This window comes from Melospiza melodia, chromosome 9 (genome assembly GCF_035770615.1).
Source record: "Melospiza melodia melodia isolate bMelMel2 chromosome 9, bMelMel2.pri, whole genome shotgun sequence".
Classification (NCBI taxonomy): domain Eukaryota; kingdom Metazoa; phylum Chordata; class Aves; order Passeriformes; family Passerellidae; genus Melospiza; species Melospiza melodia.
The window spans coordinates 11,448,310-11,472,436 of NC_086202.1; the positions used below are offsets into that span (position 1 = coordinate 11,448,310).

A 24,127-nucleotide genomic window follows, 5' to 3' on the forward strand; every position below is an offset into this window, starting at 1 on the left:
GGAGAAAGGAAAAAACGTCTCATAAAATTGCCCTATACCAGAACCTGCAGCTGTGTTCACCCTGCTGACAGGCCATGTGGTTAATACAGACAGCCCTGTACAAGGTGCTGCCTCCTGAAAGACCCTCTCCTCCCTCTAACCAAGGCAAGGCACCCTGAAAGCTCACACAGGTCCACTCTGCCACTTCATAAAAGCAGTACTCATGCTAGGTGACAAAATTGCAGCTTTATTTCAGTCGATATCGTAACTCCTGATCCGTCCTTAACACCCCCTGTCTAAACTGGAGCAAACCATCTCTGTTCTTCTGACAGCCAGCTCTGGGAACTCTACATCTGAATGTGGATGGCACCCCTGCAGTTTTACCCCATTTCTGGTCTTTATGACCTTGTAACATCCCTAAGTCTCCATGACTGGAGCAATACAAGGTGAAGCAGGCAGAGAGTGCAACAGGAGACAGGGACTGAATTTTAGGAAGGCAGACAAAGCAGCCCTGTCACAGACATGCACCAGGGTGCTGCCAAGCTTATCACTCTTGCCTGGTAACTGTCCTTTTGCTCCAAAAATTGTTTGCAATTTGGAATATTGAGGTACAAAGGTGCAAAATACAGATGAGTAATGGTACACAAAGACAACCCTAACTCAAGCTTTGTGATATATGAACTTCTTCACAAACACTGAAAGAATGGCTTTCATTGTAAATGGCAGTTTCTATTTATACCTATTTTCTAACCCTCTTCCCTTCAGCCCCATTAAATAATGCCATATGGGAGTATTTTGTTAATTATCTCAATTGCATTTAATTTTAGAAACAGCTGATGAGCACTGTGTGTAGTTCAGGGTAAGAGGATTTTTTTTTCTGTTTGTTTTTAAATGTATTTGCTTCTTCAGAGAACTAACTGAAAGAAACACCAGGAATCCCCAGTTTTCACATTCATGAATTCCAAGGCACAGTCTTCTCTGGAGGGCAACAAACACATTGCACCTGTTTAAGAAAGGGGAAAACTTTCACTGGGGGTCTCTCATAATTTTGGGTTCCAATTCTGTGTTTTCTGTGCTGGAAAATGGTCATCTCCCAGACCACAGATGTTGCACAACCTCTGTTTTTCTCTATGATTTCTGTGAAGCCAGAAACGGTAAAGTTAAAACCTGCAAGCCAACAGATTTTGTTCTTTCTTTAGGGACATGATCCTCCAGGTCAGGTCAGGTTCCAACGGGGCATCTGGCATGGCAGGCCCCACAGTCCCTGACTGCAGGAGAGCAAAAAATTCTCACAAGAGCATCTTGAATACAAAGATTCACAAAGATACAAAGGAGGCACAATTTCCAAATATATTCATAATAATAATTTTAGAAAACCAAAACACACACACACAAAAGACACAACAGAAAAAAACAGCTACTAAAATACCAACTTGGACATACTGAAAAATATTTAAGAGTATTTGTGCCTTTATATCTCCATGTTTTCCAGGCATTGATCTTGAACCATGTTCAAAACACTAATAAACCAAGTCATCCAGCATCAGGAAACTATATACCTTAGGAAAGATCAGAGAAACCTACTCTGAAAATGCCTGAACTTACTGAACTTACTCTGACTTTGCTGAATTCAAACTAGAAAACAGAAAACACTCCAAAACAAGAAATTCCTAAAGTCCTCTTTCTGAAATACTACAAAGTCTGTAATCCAGGATTTCTTTCACACAGCTGCAGGCCACTGTTCTGCAAACATTTACAAAAATGATCTCTTTTCTCAGGTGCCAAATTCAAGCTGAATTAATTGGACAAGTAGAGAGAATCCCATGTACAACAGCTCACAAGACTGCACCTTGTAAATAAAACACATCATGTCACACATCCTTTCACTCTTCCAAAGATGTTGTGGGTGACCTTGAGGAAATCATCTTTGCAACACCAGTAAGTGAAGAAAAATATTACTTCTTCATTCACATTTTATTCCTCTATTTAAATTTTCAGTTCTGGAGACAATGTGACTGTCCCTGAATTGTATTTACAAGAAGGATAAACTGAGGTGTTATCCCCATCACAGCCACATTTGTACAACCAGAGTAGGCAAACCTGAGCTCAGCTAAGCCAGGTACTGTGTTTCACAGCTTTCCTGTCTGCCCACAGCAACCCTGGACTGGGTGACATGGATTTTGGAGCTCTGAGAAACACAGGAACATCATATACAGCTCAGTGGGTACAGAGAAGGAGTGCTCAGAGAATTTTACAGCAGCATTTGCAGGTCAGGTAGTTTAGTCCCTGTTAATAGCAGTGGCAAAACCAAGAGCTGTTTAGTGACTGTATTCCATTAGGCTGAAGGGAAAGATTAGGGATAAAAGACAGTAGAAAGGGCTTCTTCCATCACTCCTGCCCTGTGGCTAAAGGGCTTCTTCCATCGCTCCTGCCCTGTGGCTCTAACTCTGCCCCACTGCCTTTCAGTTATAAATACATTCTCAGATCACATCACCAAGTGCCAGTTTGCAGCACAGACCCTTGATCACGGTGTCAGCACAATGAGGAAAAAGGGTCCAAGGAAACTTTCCATCTTCCTAAAGCCCAAATGGCTTTAGGATATTCCAGAGCTCAGTTCCTCACCAATAGCTTGGGATGCAGTCTAGGGAAAAAGCAGCAGATGATGAATGGGAGCTGTGGCTAAGCACGGCAGCTCAGTTCAGGTTGGGCTAGCAAGCCTCAGGTACGTGCTGGAATCTCTGCCTCATCAACCTATCACAGGTTGGATTAGTAAGGAGAAAACAAAATGCTACAGAATTCCCTTTGGGAGCATGTGAACAAAGAAATGAAGGCAATACAAAAATAAGTTTGAATTGTGGTTCTGCCCTGAGGCTCCAATCATAGCTGAGGAATTCCCTTTGGAGATACAGGAGGCCAGGACACATTTTGCTCCCAGTGACCTCTCCAAGTGAGCAAGAAGAAATAAAGGGGAGGTCAAAGTGACTTGTGCTCATTTTGGGATCTCCAGTTTCTGTAAAGGAAGGTGTCACTCCCAATATTCTAGCCAGTCACCAGTCAAGTAAATGCATTCCTCTGCAATTACAGTATTACAGACAATTAATTTCTTCCTTCATTAACACAAACAGCAACACAGTATTGCTCCCTGCCAGCTCATAAACAGTTGCTGCACTTCAGCCCCCAAGAAACTGCACAGACACAAACAAATCTAATTAGATTTATCTTTCAGAAATTCTTACTCTCTAAATACCTCTGAACATTTCTCCTGACAGGCCAAATTCAGAGGCATGGTGAGGTATGAGAGGTGCAGCATGACTTTGGCTTTTACAGCTTCAGTGATTTGTGCTGCCCCTCCATTTTGGTTCTGTGACAACTAAGAAACTAGTCTGAAAAGCCATTTTCCCAAAGCTCTTCAACTGAGCACCATAAATTTATTCCTGCTTTATTCTGTTTGCAACTACTGTTCAAACAGCTTAGCTGGAAGGTCTACCTTTAAATAAAACCTAAAATACTTCAATTCTGGTATAAGGGAAAAATGAGGGGAGTCCTCATTTCATTCACTGCACCTGGGTGATGCTTCTGTTCAGCATAAAAGGCTACAGACCTTTTAATTCTTCAAGTCATCACCTGCAACAATGATTGTAATACCTCAGGGGAAAAGCTAAAAACAACTGCAGCCAACTGAATTGCAAAGAAAATTCATGAAGGAAGGTATTTCTAAGACATCAGAACTGTCACCTCAGATCTTAAATGCAATCAGGGCCTCCAGTTTATCCACACCTTATCTGAGCAAAACTCTATACAGAAAAATGAGGTTGATTTGTCAGAGTTGTTATTCTCTTTCTTTTTCCTCTCTTTCTTTTGCATTCTTTTTAACTCCATCATCTCCACCTCCACAGTATTCCCAAGGGTAGAGATTAAAAGTTTCTTAGTGAGAACTGGATTTTCAACTAAACAACATCTTCACCAAGAATAAGCACTCTTAACAGAGTATTTCACAGGAAAAAGTAATACCTAAAATCTATGGTTCAACAATTCCTTGGGATTCAAAGTGGTACCTCTGTGCCTGAAAGGAGCAGTGCTTCAGATATATATGGGACTTCAATTCTCATCTTCTTTCTGCACCCTTTTGGAAGGGCTTTACATCCCTCTGTGAGGCATCAATTGTAAAATGAACCCTGTTATTGACAACCAAGAAGAAAGCAAATGTTCTCACAATAGGGGATCTTACCCAGCAGACCAACTCATGCTAGAAAATATGGAATCACAGCATTTCAGCTCCAAGCAGTGACATTTTGAAGTGCAGCCAGTTAAGCAAAGAATCACAAGCTTAACTTTTTGTGGAAATTATTCAATTTTCTAACAGAATTTCTTCAGCAACCATAAAGAAAGAAGAGACTTGGGATAAAAAGAAACTGGAAATTTAAAAAGTCAAGAGAAATGTTTCTACTAAAATAGGAGAGATTTTTTCCCTTAGTGTTTTGGAAGAAATAAACACTTTTAATTCCCAGACCACTGTGAAAATCTGCCTCTAGTAAAATGTAACTAACACCCAAAACAGAGCTTTAAATTAAAGGTCAGCAGGGAACTGAGATCTCAGCCCAGCAGAGAGTAAGCAGCTTTTTGTCATATCCCCAAAGAAAAACAGGCTACGGGGTAGAAAAGCCAAAGCTAAGCATTTTGCTAATTTCAGCTTTTCAGAGCACTCAAACATCTGCTTTTTTAAATCACATTCATCTGTAAGGAAAGGGTACTGCTAAACAAATATGAAAATTTCTCCCTTCTGAAGTTTACCACAAGTTACCTGCTTGTTGCAAGCTGTTTGGCAACCTGACAAAGCAGATGCTTCACATGAGGTCTTTCTCTCAGGCCAACAGCTGGGTGGGCAGGTGCACTCAAGGGGAAGATGTGCCCTGGAATACACTCTGCCCACTGGAGCACCTTCATGGGTTTGGAAGTGTCAACGCTGCAGGCACTTGGCTCCTCACCAGAGCCCAAAACAGGAACTCTCAGAAAGTCAGTCCCCAAGACTTCAGAGCTGTCTGACTTTCTGAGGGCAAAGATCACCTGGAATTTGACAGCAATAAGGAGAGCTCAATGCAGGTTTTCCTGATCCAAACACAAGTGCCTGTTGTGAAAGTGAGAGGAGAAACAGCCCAGCCACCTGCAGGAGAGCAGATCCAAGTCTGGCAGCTTCAGCTCCCAGCAGCAGAGCCTTTCCATACACTTGCAAAGCCTTGTGAAACCCTGAACTTGTTACTGCTTAGGGAAAGGGAACTAGCAGTGTGACAGCTCCAGGGAAAATGAAGCAGTCCTGGCTCACTGCAGGGAGTGTTTTGGCTGCCATGCAGCCAGAGTCTGCACATTCTCAGTGGGCTGCAGAATGTGTGGCAGCTCCCTTATGTCAGCACCCAAGGTGGTGTCAGATCACCAAGCTGGCCCTGACCACTTGGAAGGACACCTCTCAGGTATCACAGATGGGAAAAAGAATTCCCAGCAGCTTCCTTTGGTATGTGCATGGTGTTATATTGATTTAATATAGCTGCAAATGTCAAATTGCACAAGGGCAAAGTGCATTTTCCCAGTGAACCACCTTCTGTGATTTCTAGGAAATGGACACACCCCATCCCAGCTCCAAGAGCAGCCATCAGCAGGTTGGCGAGCACCTGGAGCAGGCAGGAGCTCTGGGAGCCAGATCTGCACCACAGCCAAAGCCAATTCTGCTCAGTCTTTGCTCTCTGCCTTGGTTAACTCTGTGCATGAGGAGGATGGGGTGGATGTCACCCAGATATGTAAAAGACAGAAACAGCTACAGACTAAATCTGACCTCCAAGAAATAAAACACAGGTTGCCAAAAAAAAATTAAAATATTCCCACCAAAGCTTTTCAAAAAATAAATCAGAAACAAAAGCCTTTTCTTTTAAAAGAAGAAAGCAAAATGCCAGCTTTTAAGTCCCTGTGCCTCATAATTGAGCCCAAGGTTATGCCACAATTCAGGTAAATGATGTTTATATAACTGGCATTTGGCTGAACACAATTCCTATTTAACAGCTGAAAAGAGGCATTTTGGGTCTTCAAAGAAATCTGACAGGTAATTCCCACTGTAGTTCTGCAGGGTAGCTGAGCAGTAATTATCCTTCTCACTAGTAAATCAATTAGGAACGAATGTATGGAAAGCTTTTCTCCTCCTCCAAGTAAGCGCTAATCCTCTGAGAGCTAATGAGCAGACAGGGCCAGCAGCAATGTGCAAACCCATCAGAAATCCACAGGAGCTACCAGGCAGGCAGGCTCCAGCCAGTGCCTGGGAGGGAGTGCCTCAAGAGAAACACCTTGCCTGGAGAGGTGCTGGACACCTGCAGACCTTTCCTGGAGAGGAACTGGACCCCTGCAGACCTTGCCTGGAGAGGTCTGCATGGCTCATGAGTGACACTGGCTCCTTGCATGTGAGTTAGTGCTGGTCCCTCCCTGCCACTCACTGCCTCAAGCAAAGACCTCTCCTGCAGCTCACAAGAGATCCCTGCATCATGCTCAACAAGGCAGCACTTCTGCTGCTGGAGGTGAACCACAAGGGACCTGGGCTCTTTCTGCTAGGACCCACCTATTGCTTTCTGATTCAGTATTGGCAGCTGTCCTCAGGAGCTCAGCAAAACCATTCTGCTTACTCCCCTGTCACAGACATCTTTTCTGAAAAATCCTTTCCTTAGTATTTTTCCTCCTGAGAAGCAGAGAGGCCTCAGGAACAAAATGTAAACAATGCTTATCTGCTGCTGTGGAATGCAACAGGTGAATCTGTGATTGGTCTCATTCCATTCCTTTTTCTATTCTTAGCTAGCCTTCTGATGAAATCCTTTCTTCTATTCTTTAAGTATAGTTTTAATATAATATATATCATAAAATAATAAATCAAGCCTTCTGAAACATGGAGCCAGATCCTCGTCTCTTCCCTCATCCTCGGACTGCTGTGAACACCGTCACACTGCCCATGCCACAGGAATAATATTCACCCAGAGAGACTACAGGAGAAGACTACAATCCTAGTGCATTGTTTGCAGTGCATAACCTCAAGAATCTGTAAGAGGAGTGAGTGGACAATAAACCCAAAGCTGCATTTTACAAATTTCAGATGTTCTGGTCCAGTGACACCTTGTTCAGACATTTCTCAAGCGCTACATGAATGTCTGGAACTGCTTTGATGGTTAACAAAGCAGAGTTCAGACAGACCAGCTGTTTAAGCATGCACAGAAACAGTGCTTATATATTTAGAAGAGGTAGAAAGAATGGAAGCAAGTTGTTCCCACAGCAGCCAGCACTGACAGCTGGTTTCCTTTGAGTTTTCCTTATAGCTTGTCTCTACGTTTCAAAAGATTTTTCAGAAGGGATAAGAAGGGCACAGATAGGCTCAAAAATCATTTCCTAGAGACAGAAAACCAAAAAAATTTTTATAAATTTCTAATCTCAAATAAGTAAACAGCAGGTAAAGATAGGCCTGTATGCCACTATATGATGAAATGTAGGTGGTTTTAATTAAAAAAAAAAAAAGACTGCTAATCTGTAAAGCTCAGTAGCCTGAGAAATTGCTGGAAGATAATAATATATCCTTGTACTCTGATTTGTGAGGGAGTCTTTACACCAGTGACGTAGGATTTGTAACTGAGCATATTGCCTGTGCTTTTGGGTGGGCAGAGTTGCTTTGGAAACAGTATGAAAAAGAATTAACTCTTCAGTGCCCCCCATATTGGATATAGGATGCATGTAAAGGTCAGGAAAAATCACTACAAAACATTTTAATCTGTTTTGCTCAGGGGAAAAAAAAAAAAGTCAAGGTAGTTGTCATAACAGCTCAGCTCCTGCATCAGGAAAAACATAAGCCAAACTGTGGCCACTGCATTCTTCCTCCTCCCTGTACTTACAAACAGACTTAGTAACCAGAGCTATGTCTGCCCTATGGTTGCATACACTGAAACAAATATCAGTCCCAAAACATCTGTAGACTGACCAGTGATGGAAAACACAACAGTCATAATAAGAACAGTACCAGGAGCGAGTTACTAGTTTGGAAATCTTTTGATGGAGACAGGATATGGCCAGTTTGGAAGTGATCAAGCCAAACATGCTGCACTGGGCCCCTACACTGGCCAAGCACCACTTCACTGTCAGCAATTAGCTTCGTGCTGCAGCCCTCCCACACTGATTTCTGTGGGTAGCTGAAAGCATCTTTGTCCCACTAGCTCCCCTGAATCAACACAGGCAATAATTTTAAAGCAAAAAGGCACTGAGCAGCAGTTCCTGGGCTGTGCTTGTGTGAGCCAGCTGCAGCCCTAATTGCATCACGTGGGAAGAGTGAGCAGGGGGTTGGAAAGCTGTGACCTCATCTTCTCTCCTACACAACCAAATCAAATTGTAGGGTTTCCACCCACTCTCACAGGCATATTCTGCTTTCAGCCCCCCTACATGATGCAACCAAAGAAAATGTCATTTACATCTTTACCTCCCAATGTGGGGAAAAAAGAGTCAAATGCAGAAATAAATGCCTCTTACTCAGTATTTCTAATAATGAGATATAAGGCAGGGAGATGCGTAATAGCCAAAGCTGCTGTAAGCAAGAAACCCAGAAATATTTGAGTGAGCTCTTTAAAGTTATAACAGTCAGAAGCAAATAAAAGCAATCTTTTTACTTCTCCAGCAAATTCAGAAGGGAATTAAGTCCTTCATCACTATCACAAGTAAAGCAGGATGAGTTCTGTGGGATTCCATGGAATTGCACCAGTGCAACTTAGACAGCAAATTCAAGCACTTGTGAATTACCAACAGAGTTCACTTCAGGATCATAATTCCTCTCAGAATGCTGTCATTTTGTTTCTATAGCTACCAGTGCAATGGCTCTCCCTTACCTTCCTCTTGTTAGTGGGACTGACATATAGGTAGCTCAGCACAGTCTTCAGGCCTACTTTGTCATTTAGCTTTTCATAGGTAGTGCCATAGTCTGTTGACCTGGAGAAAAGAGGAGACAAAAAGAGTTTATGTGGTTATTAGAGCTCAGAGGAAGGGAATGACTGTGTGCACAGATGCTCCAAGTTACAGTTTGAGCATTATTATGCTTAAAACACAAGATTTTATGGTTCATTAAGGGTGGTCAGCAGAAAAGAAGAGTCCTTAGGGGCAGTGTCTGTCTCTGCATTCATTAATTGTACATATTTGGGGAGCTGTGGTGCTTCCATGCAGGTGGACTTTGGGGGTAGGCTCTGCCCTCATGTGCCAGTGTGGGACTGCAAATGGTATCTACACATAAAAGGACACTGATATCAGCAGCACCCTTAGTACAAATTCTCTCTTCAGACAAATCCAACATAAGAATCCAAATTAAACCCAACAACAACAGGGTTTTTTTAGGTAGGTTGATTTTTGACTTGAAAATGAGGATCCAAATGTGGATCAGAATTGTAACAGCTGAACTCATGTCTAGATAAAAATGTGCCTAAACTGGCATCTTGAGTCCTCAGTCACCCCCATCCTACTTTGTGCCAGGCATTTAATTTTTCTGAGTTACAGAGACAGATTCAGGCCCCTACACCAGTAAATCCCACCCAGAGGAGCAGATGATCTGGGGGTGGCATTACCCATTCGTGACTGGGGAAAAGGGCTGCTTCGTCACAGAGGGTTTTCTGTGGTGTCCTCCTCCTCATTTGTGGGCATGCTTGAAACCTCACTGCCCTGCTTCCTTCTATACTGTTTTCATACTTTGTTTTCCTAACAAACAAAATCTTTCCTACCAGAACAACCCAACAGCTGCATTGTACAGGATCCCACACCTGAAGAGTGCTCAGCACAAGCTGACTTTAGGAGAGAGAGGGGTGTCAGACCCTGCTGGAAAAGCCCTCCCACCCCATGTGGGGAGAGCCTGGCTCCCAGCCCAATCCAGCTTCTGTCATAGGGGCAGAGCAAACAGCCCCCAGCAGATGGACAAGGAAAGGTCCTCATAAAAACCTACCTGGACATGTCTACAATTTTATTAGGATGAGAATCCATGGACCCTGCCCTCCTCTCTAATAATGCTTTTTACTGGAGAGATGATTAGAGGACATGAAGCAATTCTGTGCCTTTCCCAGTAATTTGTTTTTGTAAGTTCAACAAGCCTCTAGAATTTGCAGCTTTATGGTTCTGCTTGAGACCAATCCTCTGCTCCTTTTCTGTCTGGCAGAGAAATGGCCCAAGCCACTTCTGGCATCACAATGAACTGGAGAAACTGAACCATGCCAGAGCCTGCACCCAGCTCTGCTGCTTTCCTTGCTGCTGGTGGAGCCCAGAGTGACACCAGGGTGACACATGAGCGACCAAAACCATACAGCTGGTTTCAGGCTTCCAAGTAGTAGGAATCATGAAGTCAAAATCTTCCTTTGTTACTGATGTGGCTGCAACACATTTCCTTCAGTGCATCCTTCAAGGACAATTTCTAAATACCTTGCAAAGTCATTCTTTCCTTAAATGTGTTGAATAGTCACCAGCCAAGGTGCTTCAAGTCTCAAGTGCTCAGGTGCTTCAAGTTTTGGTTAACACTTTAATTTAAAGATAGAGCTAATACTAGCTCCATTTGCACTGACCACTCCTGTGTACTAATGCACAGTAGTATCACCTGCTGGGCTTCACACAGATACCCCAAAGAATATGACAATGATGTACTGTATTTTCATAGAATTTTCCCACCCAAAGTATCTGAAGCTCTTGTCTCACTGGGTATCAATATCAAACAAACAAACAAACAAACAAATAATAGCAGCCTTCCCTCTCCAGCCAATCTCAAAACTGAAGCAGCCTAATTAATGAAACTGAATAATCCAGGACAATTAATTCCAGTACATGAGGCCTCCTATAAATGCAAATTCAACAGGTCAGGAATCCTCAGGAAACAGTAAGCTCTAAGCAGAGGATAACAGACAGAGGGCAAGCAGAGGTAATTCCTTGATCTTACCCTTCCAACAGCACTGCAGCAATGAACAAGCCACTTTTGTGACTACACATGTACCAGCCACCAGGCAGTGAAAGAGATCACTGGTTTCAATCAGCATTAAAAGAGAGCACAAATAACAGTTTAATATTCTGACAGAGCTACTTTGCGTTTGTTCTCTGAGTAATTTTAAGATCTCCCAAAATGCTTTCACACTTCTGAAGATGCAGGCTGGGTGCCCTAATGACTCTTTCTCATTAAACCATTTTCACTCATTGCATTTGCCCTTTCAAAGAAGAGTAGAAAGGAAGTAGGATCATTATTTCGTTAGCTTCTCTGAGGCTTTCTTTATTATCCTGTCAGTCTCCACTGGCTTCACAGAAACATCTCAAAGGATATCACAATAATATACTGTATTTCCATAGCACTTTTTCTGGCCAAAAAATCTAAAGCTTGTGTCTTGTGCCAATCCATTCAAACTAACAAAGTCCCAAAAGCCATACTGGGAAATACTATCTCTATTCTAGAGATGAAGAAGCTGAAAGCTTGCATAGGTAATGGATTATTTTTTCAAAAGCAGGCATCTACAATTAGGCATTTCAGCTTCTGCAATCATATAGTGTAGGGCGCAACTCAACCACTAAATTGCCTAATTAGAAAACAAGCATTAAAAAAAAAAAAAAAAAGTTGTCCACTAATCACTAATTTTAGTTACCCAAGCCTGAACATTTAAAGAGATGTGACCCACAGGTGGAACAGAAAAGTTTTGAGTCGACGCTTAATCTTAACATGAACCCTTCTCCTTTACTAATTACTTCTAATTCCGAATTAACTAGCCATACATCCTTACAGTTGTTTGACAATACAAGCAGACTGGATAGCATATTCTCTCCCATTCCTCTGGTCACTATTTGATCCCCTTCCAAGCACATTACTAAAGTAGTGGAGGGGAGGAAATGTTGTGGTTACGTCAAAATGACAAAAGACTCGGCGATATAAAACATGGTATCCATGAGTCACACCCAAAAATCCAGCTTTAACTTTCTTTAGGCCTTTAATGGCAAACTGATCCTCCCTACCTGAAGGAGGGATCCACTCCACTGAAGCCATCCCTGGAATCTCATCATCTTGGTAAATTGTTTCTGCCTTCAGTCTCAGTTGATATTTGCATATTGCTTCTAACCACACACACGTTAAACTGTATTTAACAAGGCTTTCATGAAATGCTCCTCAATACAGTGCTGGTAGCACAGAAACTCTTTCAATACAGGACTAGGAATGTTACAGTGGTTCTTCCCCTGACCTCAGCACTGGTGAGGCCACACCTCGAGTGCTGTGCCCAGTTCTGGGCCTCTCACTCAAGAAAGTCACTGAGGTGCTGGAGTGAGTCCAGAGAAGGGCAGAGGAGCTGGGGAAGGGTCTGGAGCACAAGCCCTGGGAGGAGTGGCTGAGGGAGCTGGGGCTCTTCATCCTGGAGAAAAGGAGACTCAGGGGAGACCTTATCACTCTCTACAAGTGCCTGAAAGGAGGATGTAGTGAGCTGGGGGTCAGCCTCTTCTCCCAAGCAAAAGAGGACATGGCCTCATGCTGTGTCATGGGAAGTTCAGGCTGACATTAGGAGGAATCTCTTCACAGAAAGGCCGATTATACACTGGAACAGACTAGCTAGGGGGATGGTGGAGCCAGCATCCCTGGAGGTGCTCTAAAAGAGACTGGACATGGCACTTGGTGTCATGGTATAGTTGGCAAAGTGGTGTTGGCTCACAGGTTGAATGCTCTCAAAGGTCGGTTCCAACCTAATTGATTCTGTGATGTTCCAACCTAATGGGCTCTGGTTGTATATAACAATCCTGTATAAACTCAGTCCATGTGTTTTGTCCCACATTTCTGTAATAATATGGGTTTGTCCCTGTTTTTGATTATGACATTGAGGGTCTAGGCTGCATCAGACTTTTGCTCCTCACTAAATTCTGCATATTCCATTTGGAAAAGCAAGGTTTATAATTTACTGCTTTATGGGGATACTGCAAGTTCTCCCATAATGATATTCTGTTTTAAACAGTGGGGGGAAAAAACCATCTGCTTGATTCCATTGCCCTCCTGTGACAGGCTATGATGTTTTTAAACCATCACTGCAACCTCCTCCAGTCTGGCAGAGCAAGGTGCAAGGGATACACCCAGGCAAAGAAACTTGTCTATACAAAACCTTGTCAAAGTCAGAGCACCACAAGCTAACAAAATCCATCTTGTTTCTCTGAATCTGAGCCTGAGCTTCTCTGTGAATCCAACAAACTGGCCTGAGCCAGCAGACTTCATACTGTGGTAAGACCTTCTCAGTGACAGAGATATGAAGTAGAGATGTGGAGAGACAGAAAGAATGCCATGTGAATGGCTTTTGGGTTCTCCTCCTCTGTGACACTTTCCATGTCAGGGCTCTGTCAGACAGAGAAAGGCAGGTTTGTTTGTTTGAAGTCTCAGCTATTCAGCTATGGAGATAGGCTATAAAACATGTATCAGTCTCTCAGGAAAAAAAGAGCTGCAAATGCTGGCGCTGAATGACTGGGATGAAAAATCAACCTCTTCCACCAACTCTCCTGTCAGAGGGTTTCTCCTCTGTGTGGAGAAGCAGCCATCATGCTTTTGATTTTAGATTTTCAGCCATTTTCTCAGCTTTTTCTAAAGCTGATGCATTCATCTTCAGCACAGAGTCCCGCTACACATACCTGCAGCCCCACACTGAAAACTGTGTGGAGGCACAGATCTGCTTCAATGAGCAGAAGAATATCCCAACTCTCTGTGCACTTCAGAGAACAACAGGAACATACAGATTAATATTTGCTTCACTTCTGATGGTGAAGTGAACACTCACTGTCTGCCTGCAGCGTGCTTGTCTCTCCACACCCCACAAACAATTTCTTGCTTTTACTCATTGGCCAATTTTCTCCCAGTTTGGCAGAAAAGCAAAAACCCAAGAGGAGCAAAGTTTCTACAAGTTTCATGAAAATCAAGAGCCAGCAAAAGGAGAGCAATTGTGAGGGCTCTGAGAAGAGCAGCAGCATAAAAGTAAATCCCATGAAACACGAGAGGAGGCACATCTCTCTGGACATCCAGCAGCAGGAAAACATTCAAACCCAGCTCACATATTAATACACTGCAAAGAACTCAAGTGCACAACACAGGAACTCAGGCAGCCAGTCTTCCATCACTTGTGAAACATGTTTCCTTCTTTCCCTTCTCCTCCCTCCCCTCCCTGAGATAAAGGCCCTTCTGAAGCTACGACACACTGGGAAAAAGCCCCTCCTGAGTCAGAGTCCAGTGAGGCAGTGGCCAGAAAGATCCACTGTCACCACTGCAAGGCTGTCGGTTGACCTGACATTTTTGCTGACAAAATTAAATAAAATTCAAAACAAAACAAAACCAACAAAAAACCCACACACAACAATAACAAAAACCACAAAAAAACAAACACCTCACAAATTTAAACCTCAAACCAAACAAAAACAATAGAAAAAACAATGGGGGAAATAAGAACAAAGAAAAGAGCCTTAAAACAAAACAAAAAAAAAAAAAAAAAAAAAAAAAAAAAAAAAAAACCAGAAAAAAACACCCCAAAAACATTTAACTAGATCATGGCAAAGGAGCTTTTAACCCCACAGCCAGGACACCATGGGTACTGTTATCTGATAGCATCAAAAATGACATCAATGGAGCTAACAAAAAAAATATAATTCTTGGTCCTTCCCTGTCTGGAGCTGACATAAATCTGGATGTGGACATTTTATAAAAGAAGTGTCCACAGAAGCCCTGTGAAGCTAAATCTACTCACTAACCAAGGAAGTTCCAGTGTGTGTAGTCTGAATCAGCCAGTTAAGACAGAAAAACATTTGCTGAGAGCTTTTTTTTACCCAACCATGAGTTTAGTGACTGCAATAAATGTAAAACCAGAATATTTTACAATTACAAGCAGAAAGAACTGCCTCCCTTCGTCTCCATCCTACTAAAGGAAACTAAGAGCCACAATGAAAGCCTGGGGAAGTGAACAGAATTCAAGCAAGTGGTGCTGCTTCCTGGTGTAATGTCCCAGCCTACAGGAATATCACAGGCTTTCTAAATTGATGATGCCTTTGCATGCAAGAGTCATCAGTGGGCTTTTAGTTCCATAAATCTGTCTAATCCCACAGGGAAGCTTCTGGCAACTTCTCTATCACATGGTAGCACGCACCACAGCTCTGTGCTGTATGGAGAGGCTCCCTTTTGTTTTAACTGCTGCCACTTAACAAGTACAAAACCATGGAGCCCCATGCTGCCATTTGTGATTTCACTGATTGTTGTCATAGTCTCCACAGATTTTTTTTCCTCTCTCAAGACTCCCTGTTTATTCAGCCTCTCCTTGCACAAGCTGTTCATGCCTCTGATCATTCTATGACTAGTTTTACTAGTCCAATTACATCTTTTGTCATGGATGCCTCAGGGACCAATCTTTAACAATCTTCCTGCAATAAAAACCCAGCTATCCAAGTATATCAGCATAGACCCAGAGTATTTAACACAATCCAAATAAAACCACTTTCTGCCATCATACACAAGGCTTTACATTCTCAATGCTTCTGGAAACAAAATCCATCAGTTCTAGTGGACTTTCAGTTCCATAAAGTTTCAAAAGTATCTAAAACCAGAGATCCCACTGGGGAAAAAGATGCTCAAGCATTTTTGATTATCCTGGTTTTGATAATGTGTCTTGAAAAAAATCCTTATTTTTACTTTTAGTTTGCCTGTCATGTAAACAGCAGAATATCCACCTCATTTACTATCATGATCCCAGCACCCTCCCTCCACCCCTTTCCTTTTTGATTAATGGTGATTCCCATCACCAAACATCCAAAAGACTTGAAGATGACCTTTGCTGATAAATTTCCATCTACAACATAGAGTGGAGACTGGCAAGGAAAAATGAGATGCCATGATGCAGTAGTCATTGTGATTCACAGTTCAAAGTGAAGGTGAGAAAAGATAACTTGGAACACTGGCTTCCTCTTTATTTTTCTCCCCTTTTTCAGATTATTCCCTTTATATTTTTACAGAAAAGGTTTCATCTTTTTTTTATTCCATTTGAGCCTTTGGGAGGACACTGGATGTCTCCAAGGTTTAACAAAAGGATACAGAATATTCCACCTCTGGATCGATGGCCAATAAAACACAGGAGCTGCAAATATCAGTCACATTTCTAGTGGCTGATTGCTTATCAGCATTTCATTTGATCACCATTACACAGGGCAGGGGGGCTGTTCACACCAGTCATTTCCTGGCAGAGATCACAACTCAGATGGGCATGAACAGTCTATAGAGATGCAGTTTTTGTGTATTAACCCTACAGGGATAATTTGAAAGCCTTATGTTTGCATGGTGCTTGCACCTGTCCTGTAGGAACACAGTGATGCTTTAGATATCCCCAGCAATCACTGACCACCCAGATCATGACACAGGGTGCCTAAATAGCATTCACCATCAGAAAACAGGGTGTTCTTCCCCAGTCCCTGCTCTTCTCTGCACACTTACCTTCATATACACCATTTCTGTGGAAAAGCTGTGGTTTCATATCTAAAATATTCTGTAGAACCACCTGAAGAAGCAAGACCCTCTTTTGAGACACGAAGAGGGAGGGCAAGGGGATTGCAGGAAATGGGTAGAAAGGCAGAAAAAGAGAGGGATGCTTGGCAAAGCAGAACCAGATCAACCAAAAAAAAAAAAAAAGAACACCTTGAGCACCAGAGTGGCATTCCCTGCTCTGGGACATTTAGAGGCACTATACCTCAGCCACTGTGTGACACAGATTTGGCTAAAGGCAGCTCTGAAGGTGCCTCAACATTTTGTTTCTACCAAAGAATGGCAAGCTCTGCTCTGAAGCAGAAATAAACCCAGCCAAGCTGATGGATCCTCACCAGACAGTAGGCTAGAGCCTACTGTAAAAGCCCATAATAAAGAATCCTTTCAGAGAACCTGGGAACCTGATCAGAACAAGCAGGCTGCAGGTGTAGTGGTTACTCAGCCTTATTTTATACTCTACTGCTGAATAATAAGCCCACAATAAGCAGACACAAAAGCAACAAAGGTTGGTGCCTCCTACTGTGAAACTGAAGTAATTCTAGTCCTCCATTTGTAAGATTCCATCTTCTCTCTACCATGGTCATTTATTTCATCTTAAATTCAGCCACCTACAAACTAGGTATCTCTAGCTCACAAGCCTGTCCACATTTTCTTTTTGTACCTATAGACAAAAACTGTAAACTAGGAGGATGTTTTATTCACCCTAAAATAGATGAGGATATATTGCCTTTTTAAGGTGTTTTCCACCCTTCAGTGTAAAAAGAGACCAGCGCAACCAAGGCACAAGTAGCACAAAGCAAAGTGTGTCTCACCATAAATGGGTTAGAAAATTGCATGCACTGAGCTGGCAGTACAAATGACAGGGAAGGACCTCAGCCATCCTGACTGAGATCAAAAGTTCATGATTTATTATAATGTTCTAGTGCTCTACATTTTATGTATCATTATTCTGGATCTGTATGAGAATTACTACTAGAAGCAGGTGCCAAATGGTATCAGGACTCCACTGTGACTTCCACAATTTATCACATTACAAAATGAAGAGAGCAGAGATAAGCAGAGAAGTATGATATGGATTTCCCAACAGTTGCTGGCAGCATAAAGAATATAAACAGAGACCTGATAAAATGTGAAATGGCTTCCCCTCAAAAGCTGGGATAAGCCCTTCCCTTCATTGCATGCTTGTTCCTGTTACACCACTGATGAACTGGTAATCCTGTGGCCAGGAAAGCTGCTGCCTGCTGGTAGAAATGGTACCTGAATGGTACCTGGTACAGAACCTCATCAGATGAGATGCAGACACACCCCAAAACAGAGTTTAGCCACATTGACTCAGGGGCAACCTGGAGCTTAGAGAGTCTGGCTTTCCAAGGGCCTCTGCTTTTCCTGCTCTGGTTGTTTCACTACTGTAAGTCTATGTAAAAGCATTACTTTACAGCTCTGAAGAACTACACTTCATCATTACTCATTTTCCATTCATACTGTCTATAAGATCTGACATATTTATCATGTTCTTGATTCTGATGTATTCTAATTTTCCAAAGAGGTGTTTTATGCATCCCTGATAAGGCATATTGATTTGATTCCAAGCACTTGACTGACTCAGCAAAGATGGCCTTATCAACACATATTCAAGAAATTTGGTCTAGAGGACACTTTAATAGCTTCAAAGATAAAAGACAGCTTTGATGACAAAGCTTCATTAATTAATCAGATATTAATTAGATAATTAATTAGAAACAAAGCCCTTCCCAGGCCCTTTTCTACTTTTATTACTATAGCTAAAAATGCTTCTCTAACGATTCTCCAAAGTAGCTAATCATTTTAATTTGCATTATTTTATAGCAAAAGGGAGTGCTTTGAATGTAAGATTTTGTGAAGCAGTTCTAGAAGTTCCATTTAACATCTCTACCATTCTGTGCATATTTAAACTGGAACTTCCTTTAAATGTGTCTTGAACAAAATGTCAAGGGGAGACTGTGTAACTGCCCCCTCTCTCAACACTCTATTTTTGTGGTAGATGTGGATGACAACAAAATTCCTTCCAACCACTCAGAGAATAAGCACACTGGGTTATACAAACTGCCCTGAGAGGAGCTCACCATACCCTCCTTAAAGAGGGGGACAGGTGATTCAAATCTCAGTTTCCCATCTGGGGATGCACACATTTCCTCTCATGACCCCTGAGAAGGTGATTTACCAAAACTTGCTTCTGACACTGTCTGCCTCTTTTGGCATCAGTGGTAGGCAGTACTGTGGGGACATTTAGATGAACCTGAGTCATCTCTAAAATATCACAAGGCATGTTAATTTTTTCAAACCATCAGCAAATCTTTGCAAAACTGATGTAATTAAAAAAGAGGACAGCATAAAGATAGCTTAGTCCAGTTCTTTAGACAGAGATATTAAAAATTGCAGACAATTCCCAAACCAACTTTTACAGTCAGCCTGCAGCTCCTTCCAGCCCCTACCTCAGCTGACCCCTCTCCCACAAGCCTTATGTCTACCCCTGCTTGTGACCCACAGAGGCTACTGTCCCCAGCAGCACACCCACACAATCTGAACATAAATACCACAGAATCCTGCCTGACCTCAGGCAAGGCTCCTCAGCACTCAGTTTCACATTAACTGAGCTTCCTGGGGAAAAACTGACTCTTACTGTTCCCAAAAATAAAAAATCTGAAGCTCATGGGATGCAGCCACCTGAGACAGCTGGGGACTGGCAATGAAAGAACCTTCTAGACTTAGGAACAAATCTTTACTATCAGTCACAACATGTCTGAGAGCCTCTACATGCTACTTTTCCAGTACTAATAGGACAGCACCAGATCCCCAATTAGTTGAAATCAATATGGCCCTATCATGTACAAGTGAATGATTGATGTTGGCAGATTTACACAAATTTACACAATAAAGGTCAGGACGCACTATATCTGTGTATATCTATAAACATAAAAATTCATAACAACATTACCAAGAGGATATAATGCATTTTGCAAAAATTTCACAATTTTGCTTTTGTGAGCATTCTGCATTTCTGAAAATCCTCAAAGTTTAAACTTGAGTAAATAAGACAAAGCAATAGTGCAAATTTAGTTTTCTAAAGAAGAAAACAGAATTTTGAGCCATAAAAAACACAAGTCTCAGGCTAATATTACATTACTCTTGAAAGGTATTTTGTGGTGTTCATATTCCCACCAGAACAGACTTTGGCACAAATTGTCTTTCAATATGAGAAATAAATATATAAAATATAAAATCAGCACATTCCTGAATCCTTCAAAGCTTATCCATTCCAATTACCATTGCAATATCCATGACAGGTCTGCAAACCCTCTCAGCCTTTTGGAATAACATTTTTGAGCATCACATAGTAGAGACATGATAATTCACTAGACAGAAGGAGCTTCCAGGCCAGATTATGCAGCTGACAATGCTCTTCTGTAGGCTGCACCACTTGCTTTGCAGGGTGACCTGGTTATACAACTGGATCCCTAGGCAAGAAGATAGGGTTGTTCTGAATGCTCCCAAATGACTCTGGCCATTCTCATCCAGACAGTTATATGACATTATATTCTCTCCTAGTTCCTCAAAGTGAAGAATTTTGCATGAGAAATATAGGGACAGGGATATAAGCGCAAAAGTGAAAGACAGCTGTCACCCAGATTCTTGGTTTGTGCAGCAGTCAGATCAGCAGCTGCATCACACCTCTCCTAAATCCAGTGTGACACTGCAGGTAAGCATTTCACAGCAGCACCAGCTGAATGAGAGTTTTATTAATTCCCTGAGCATGAGCATTAACAGCCTTGACTCCAGTTACCACGTTTTCAAAATGCAGACTCTGGGGTCTAAGCTTGCATCAATACAGACTCTCCAAAAAGGCGAGCTTGCAGTTTACATCAAGTTTAATAAATTCCTGTGATCCGTAGGGCAGGGGTCCCCCTCTTCCCCACCAAACGTTTGCCAGTTGTGGGCAGCTCAGAAAGCACACAGCTGATCACTCCCACTCTGCCAATGCCCTAAGACCATCACTGCCTAATATCTTTCAAACCACCACACAGGCATAACTTCACCCCAGAAAAGCCTCCTTTTCCTGTCATCTTTTGCACTCAGCCCACAGAAGCTCATCTAACACAAAACACTTTGCCTTTGGGAGGATAAACCTGTTGGAATCTTTTCAGACAGAAGATCAATAAAGTGGGAGCAGCTTGAAAAGTCAATCAGCATCAGCAAGTCCCCCAGGTGATAGCTGAGTGATTATCTTTTTAGCGAAGGAATAGTAAACAGAGCACAAGAAAATGCACATCCCTTCAAACTCACAGGGGAAGGTATCTGAGGCTGAGACACAAGGACAGAAAAGGAAGCACTGGAAGAGACCAGTCATCTCTCCAGTTTGATAGGTTGACTCAAGAAATGGTGAGAAAGATCCAACTTAAAATTGCTCAAACTGAGAATTGGCTCCAGTACTACATTGCAGATATTTCCTCTAGGTGTTGAAGGAGGAATAATTTTGTTTAGAACCCGAAACACAAGGATAAATATCCCTATGCCCTTACTCCTTAGTAGTGTGCTAAGAACATTTTTATCCAGAAAGGCTTGACTTTTATCTAAATGAATTTTATGAAGGGCTAAGTACCCTGCATATTATCAATGCAAATGAAAGGAGAAAGCTGTCCATGATCCAAGTCCTTTTCCTAAACACTCCATGGATTTACTTTATGTCTTTGGATTTATTCATAGAAAGGCTCAAACACAAACAGTCAACTTGCAGTCTCCAAGGTTCACTGAAGAAATAATTGTTTTACTAAAGGCATTGGAAGGTATCTTGGGAGACCTGCAGGGTTCCTATGTGGTTTTTACACAGGAGGGCACATTTTGCTGCTGTTCCAACCGCCTAGGTTGGAGTATGGCACCTCCCAAAGGTTCACATAGAGGAAAACATTTCAAACTCTAAACTGAGATCACACTTTCCTGTCCATTGGGCTGTGTGAGGTCCTGTGCCCTTGCCATGACAGAGCTCAGAGTCCATCCATGCAGATGTCTATCCAAGCATTCAAGTCTGTGACTGTATATTTTGGGCCTTTAGCCATGCTTTGCACTCAAACCCTGGGTTCCATCAAACTCAGGATCAACCAACTGTTGTTGTTCGTGTTACTGACAGCACTGTCCACAGATCGACGTCTAAAAAACCAAAAAATAAGACCCAAAAAACTGTGAAGCATATCTTTAGTTGTGCTCTAACCCAGCAGGATTAGAACCCCTGGAAGGTATTAAAGCAGTGGCACTTAAATTCTTCCAGTGATGGTATTTAGACAAGGAAAGAAATGGCTTTTTTTTCCCCCTTCATTCTAGTCAACCTGGTACTTCAAAAGCCAATGACAAAATGAAGCATGATATTACACACCTGGAAGGTACCATTAAGTCCCCCATGGATAATGTCAGCATAAAGGGTTGCCCATCTTTTAGCAGGTAAATTGCAATAGCCTGTGATTAATTAGGAAATAGTGGCAACTCATCATTGCCCATTTCCTTATCCCTTTTAGCTGTCTTACCAGAAGGCACGTGGTTTGTTTTAACATCAGCTTTAACATTCTGGAAATGAATCTTCCTGCAGGCTGAACAGGAATGCTCTGATAATAAACCCCCTGCAGTAAACAGTTGTCTGATCAACCACCTGGTGCAGAGGCAGCTCTGCAGACTTGTCTGTGCACACCTCTGCAGGTTTTACTCTGAGGACAGTGGAGAAAATGAAATATGGGTACAAAAGAGGGAGATTCACATGTTGCCATGATTTCTAGCATAAGCATTTGGTCATGGCTGATAGGTCAGTGAGCAGTGCATGGACACCCTGAGCATAAGAACATGCAGGAAAAGTGGTTCATCTCTGCAGTTTATTCCACAGAACTACAGCAGTGATGAGTGGCCAGTGGCTCAGAACAGGTGAATTTTCTTGCCCCACCTTTGTCCCTTCAAAGGGTTCCTGTAAGGGCATCTGGACAAGAAACCTGCTGGACTCACAGCACTGCCTTGGGTATGCTGCAGATTGCTCATTTTCTAACATTAGGCCCTCAGCTATTATATGTCCAAAAGCAACTACTCATCCCATCCAAAACTGGAAGCCTCAATAAAGTACAGCATGTTCCTCAGAACATCCTGCATCATCCACTTTTAAATGAGCACCACAGTGAGCCTGCATCACTTAGGCAGTTGGAAATAGAAACTGGTGAGAGGATCTCCCACTACAGGAAATCTACTAATCTTAACCAAGTTTCCCCCAGTTCATTTCCCCCCATCCCTCCCTCTCCCTATACCTCTTTAACCCCTCTAGTGTGTGCCCATATTAATCACAATCTATGCAGATAAAAAATTCTTCCCCCAGAGTCCATTTTAGACACAAATATTTATTTGTCCTTGACTCAGATACAGGAGAATAGGTCTGGGTTAACGAGCTACAATCATGGATCAATAAAGTTCATACTGAGCTTTAAGTGCAGTGATTACTAAAAGAGAACAGAGAAAGAGATATAACACCATGTACATATGCATCATGTACTGTTACACAGCTGCTAAGCTTTAAAACAATGTGTTTGCAATAATCAAAGCAGTGTGGTGAAATATCAGCTGTCTTTTCAAGCCAACTGTATAACAGGACATTGGGAGTGCTTTCTAAAGGGGTTATTTCTTTGTCCATACTTTATACAACTGATACTGAAAATAAAGAAAATAAATAATAATGAGGTTTCACTACAAGCAATTATTTTGCAAAGATTGTACTATAATAGCTCTAGTAGACAAAGTTTTTCATGAATTATTTTCCCTTGCTAATGGATGAGGGCAAACGATAAACATGGGTTTCTTTAACCCCCACCTTCTCTCTCTTTTTATTTTTTTTACATCTCATTCTGTCACCACTTATCAGTGCCCCCGTAGCAAAAAAGGGGAAAATATTAAATGCATTTCCAGGAATTCTATCTCATCCTTAATGACACCATCAATAATTGCTGTCACAAGCTAATATCATAGTTGCAACCTTACAAGGAAGATAAAGAGGCAGGGTTTTTCACACCGAGGTTTCTAGACAGGCTCTAAATGGGATTTTGCTGAATGCTTTGAAATGCCTCCTGGATAGCTCAGTGGGAGCTGAAAACAGGTTCAATCCAGACAAGGGAGTGCTAAACCTATGGCTGTCCCATGAACATCCCAGAATGATGATGGATCCAGAAAACAGGATGTAAATAAATACAGCAAATGCTGTCCTTACAGCAAGGCTTACACCTTTGGACACCAGGATGCCCTGAGGCAGATGCTTCTTCATGCATGGAACAGATTCCAGTGATGCCCATCCAGCAGTACCCAGATGTCCTTAGGTCCCTGTGCCACAGCGCAGGTAAGACCTTGTCATCACAATAGGCACACCATTAAGAGAATTTAATCTCCAAGATGCTTTAAAAATATAAAAAATGGAACACCTCCTAGTTGAAACCTCTGGCTGGTGAACTGAGCAATGTCTCTTCAATATGGGCATCCTGGGGGCCTTGATACAACCTGCACCCCACCCAGACCTGCCTCACACCAGCAATCTGCAGAGGAGCAGTTTCCTGTGGA

The 24,127-nt window shown here is 42.2% G+C and overlaps 1 protein-coding gene across 1 annotated transcript in view; it reads right to left on the minus strand.

Moving 5' to 3' along the window:
- Positions 1–24,127, minus strand: part of LOC134421857 (VPS10 domain-containing receptor SorCS3-like) — a 267,518-nt gene that overhangs the window by 133,902 nt on the left and 109,489 nt on the right. Inside the window, exon 3 of the mRNA XM_063163236.1 lies at positions 8,868–8,967. Within this exon, the coding sequence (XP_063019306.1) occupies positions 8,868–8,967 (100 nt within the window). The remainder of the gene's footprint in view (positions 1–8,867; positions 8,968–24,127) is intronic.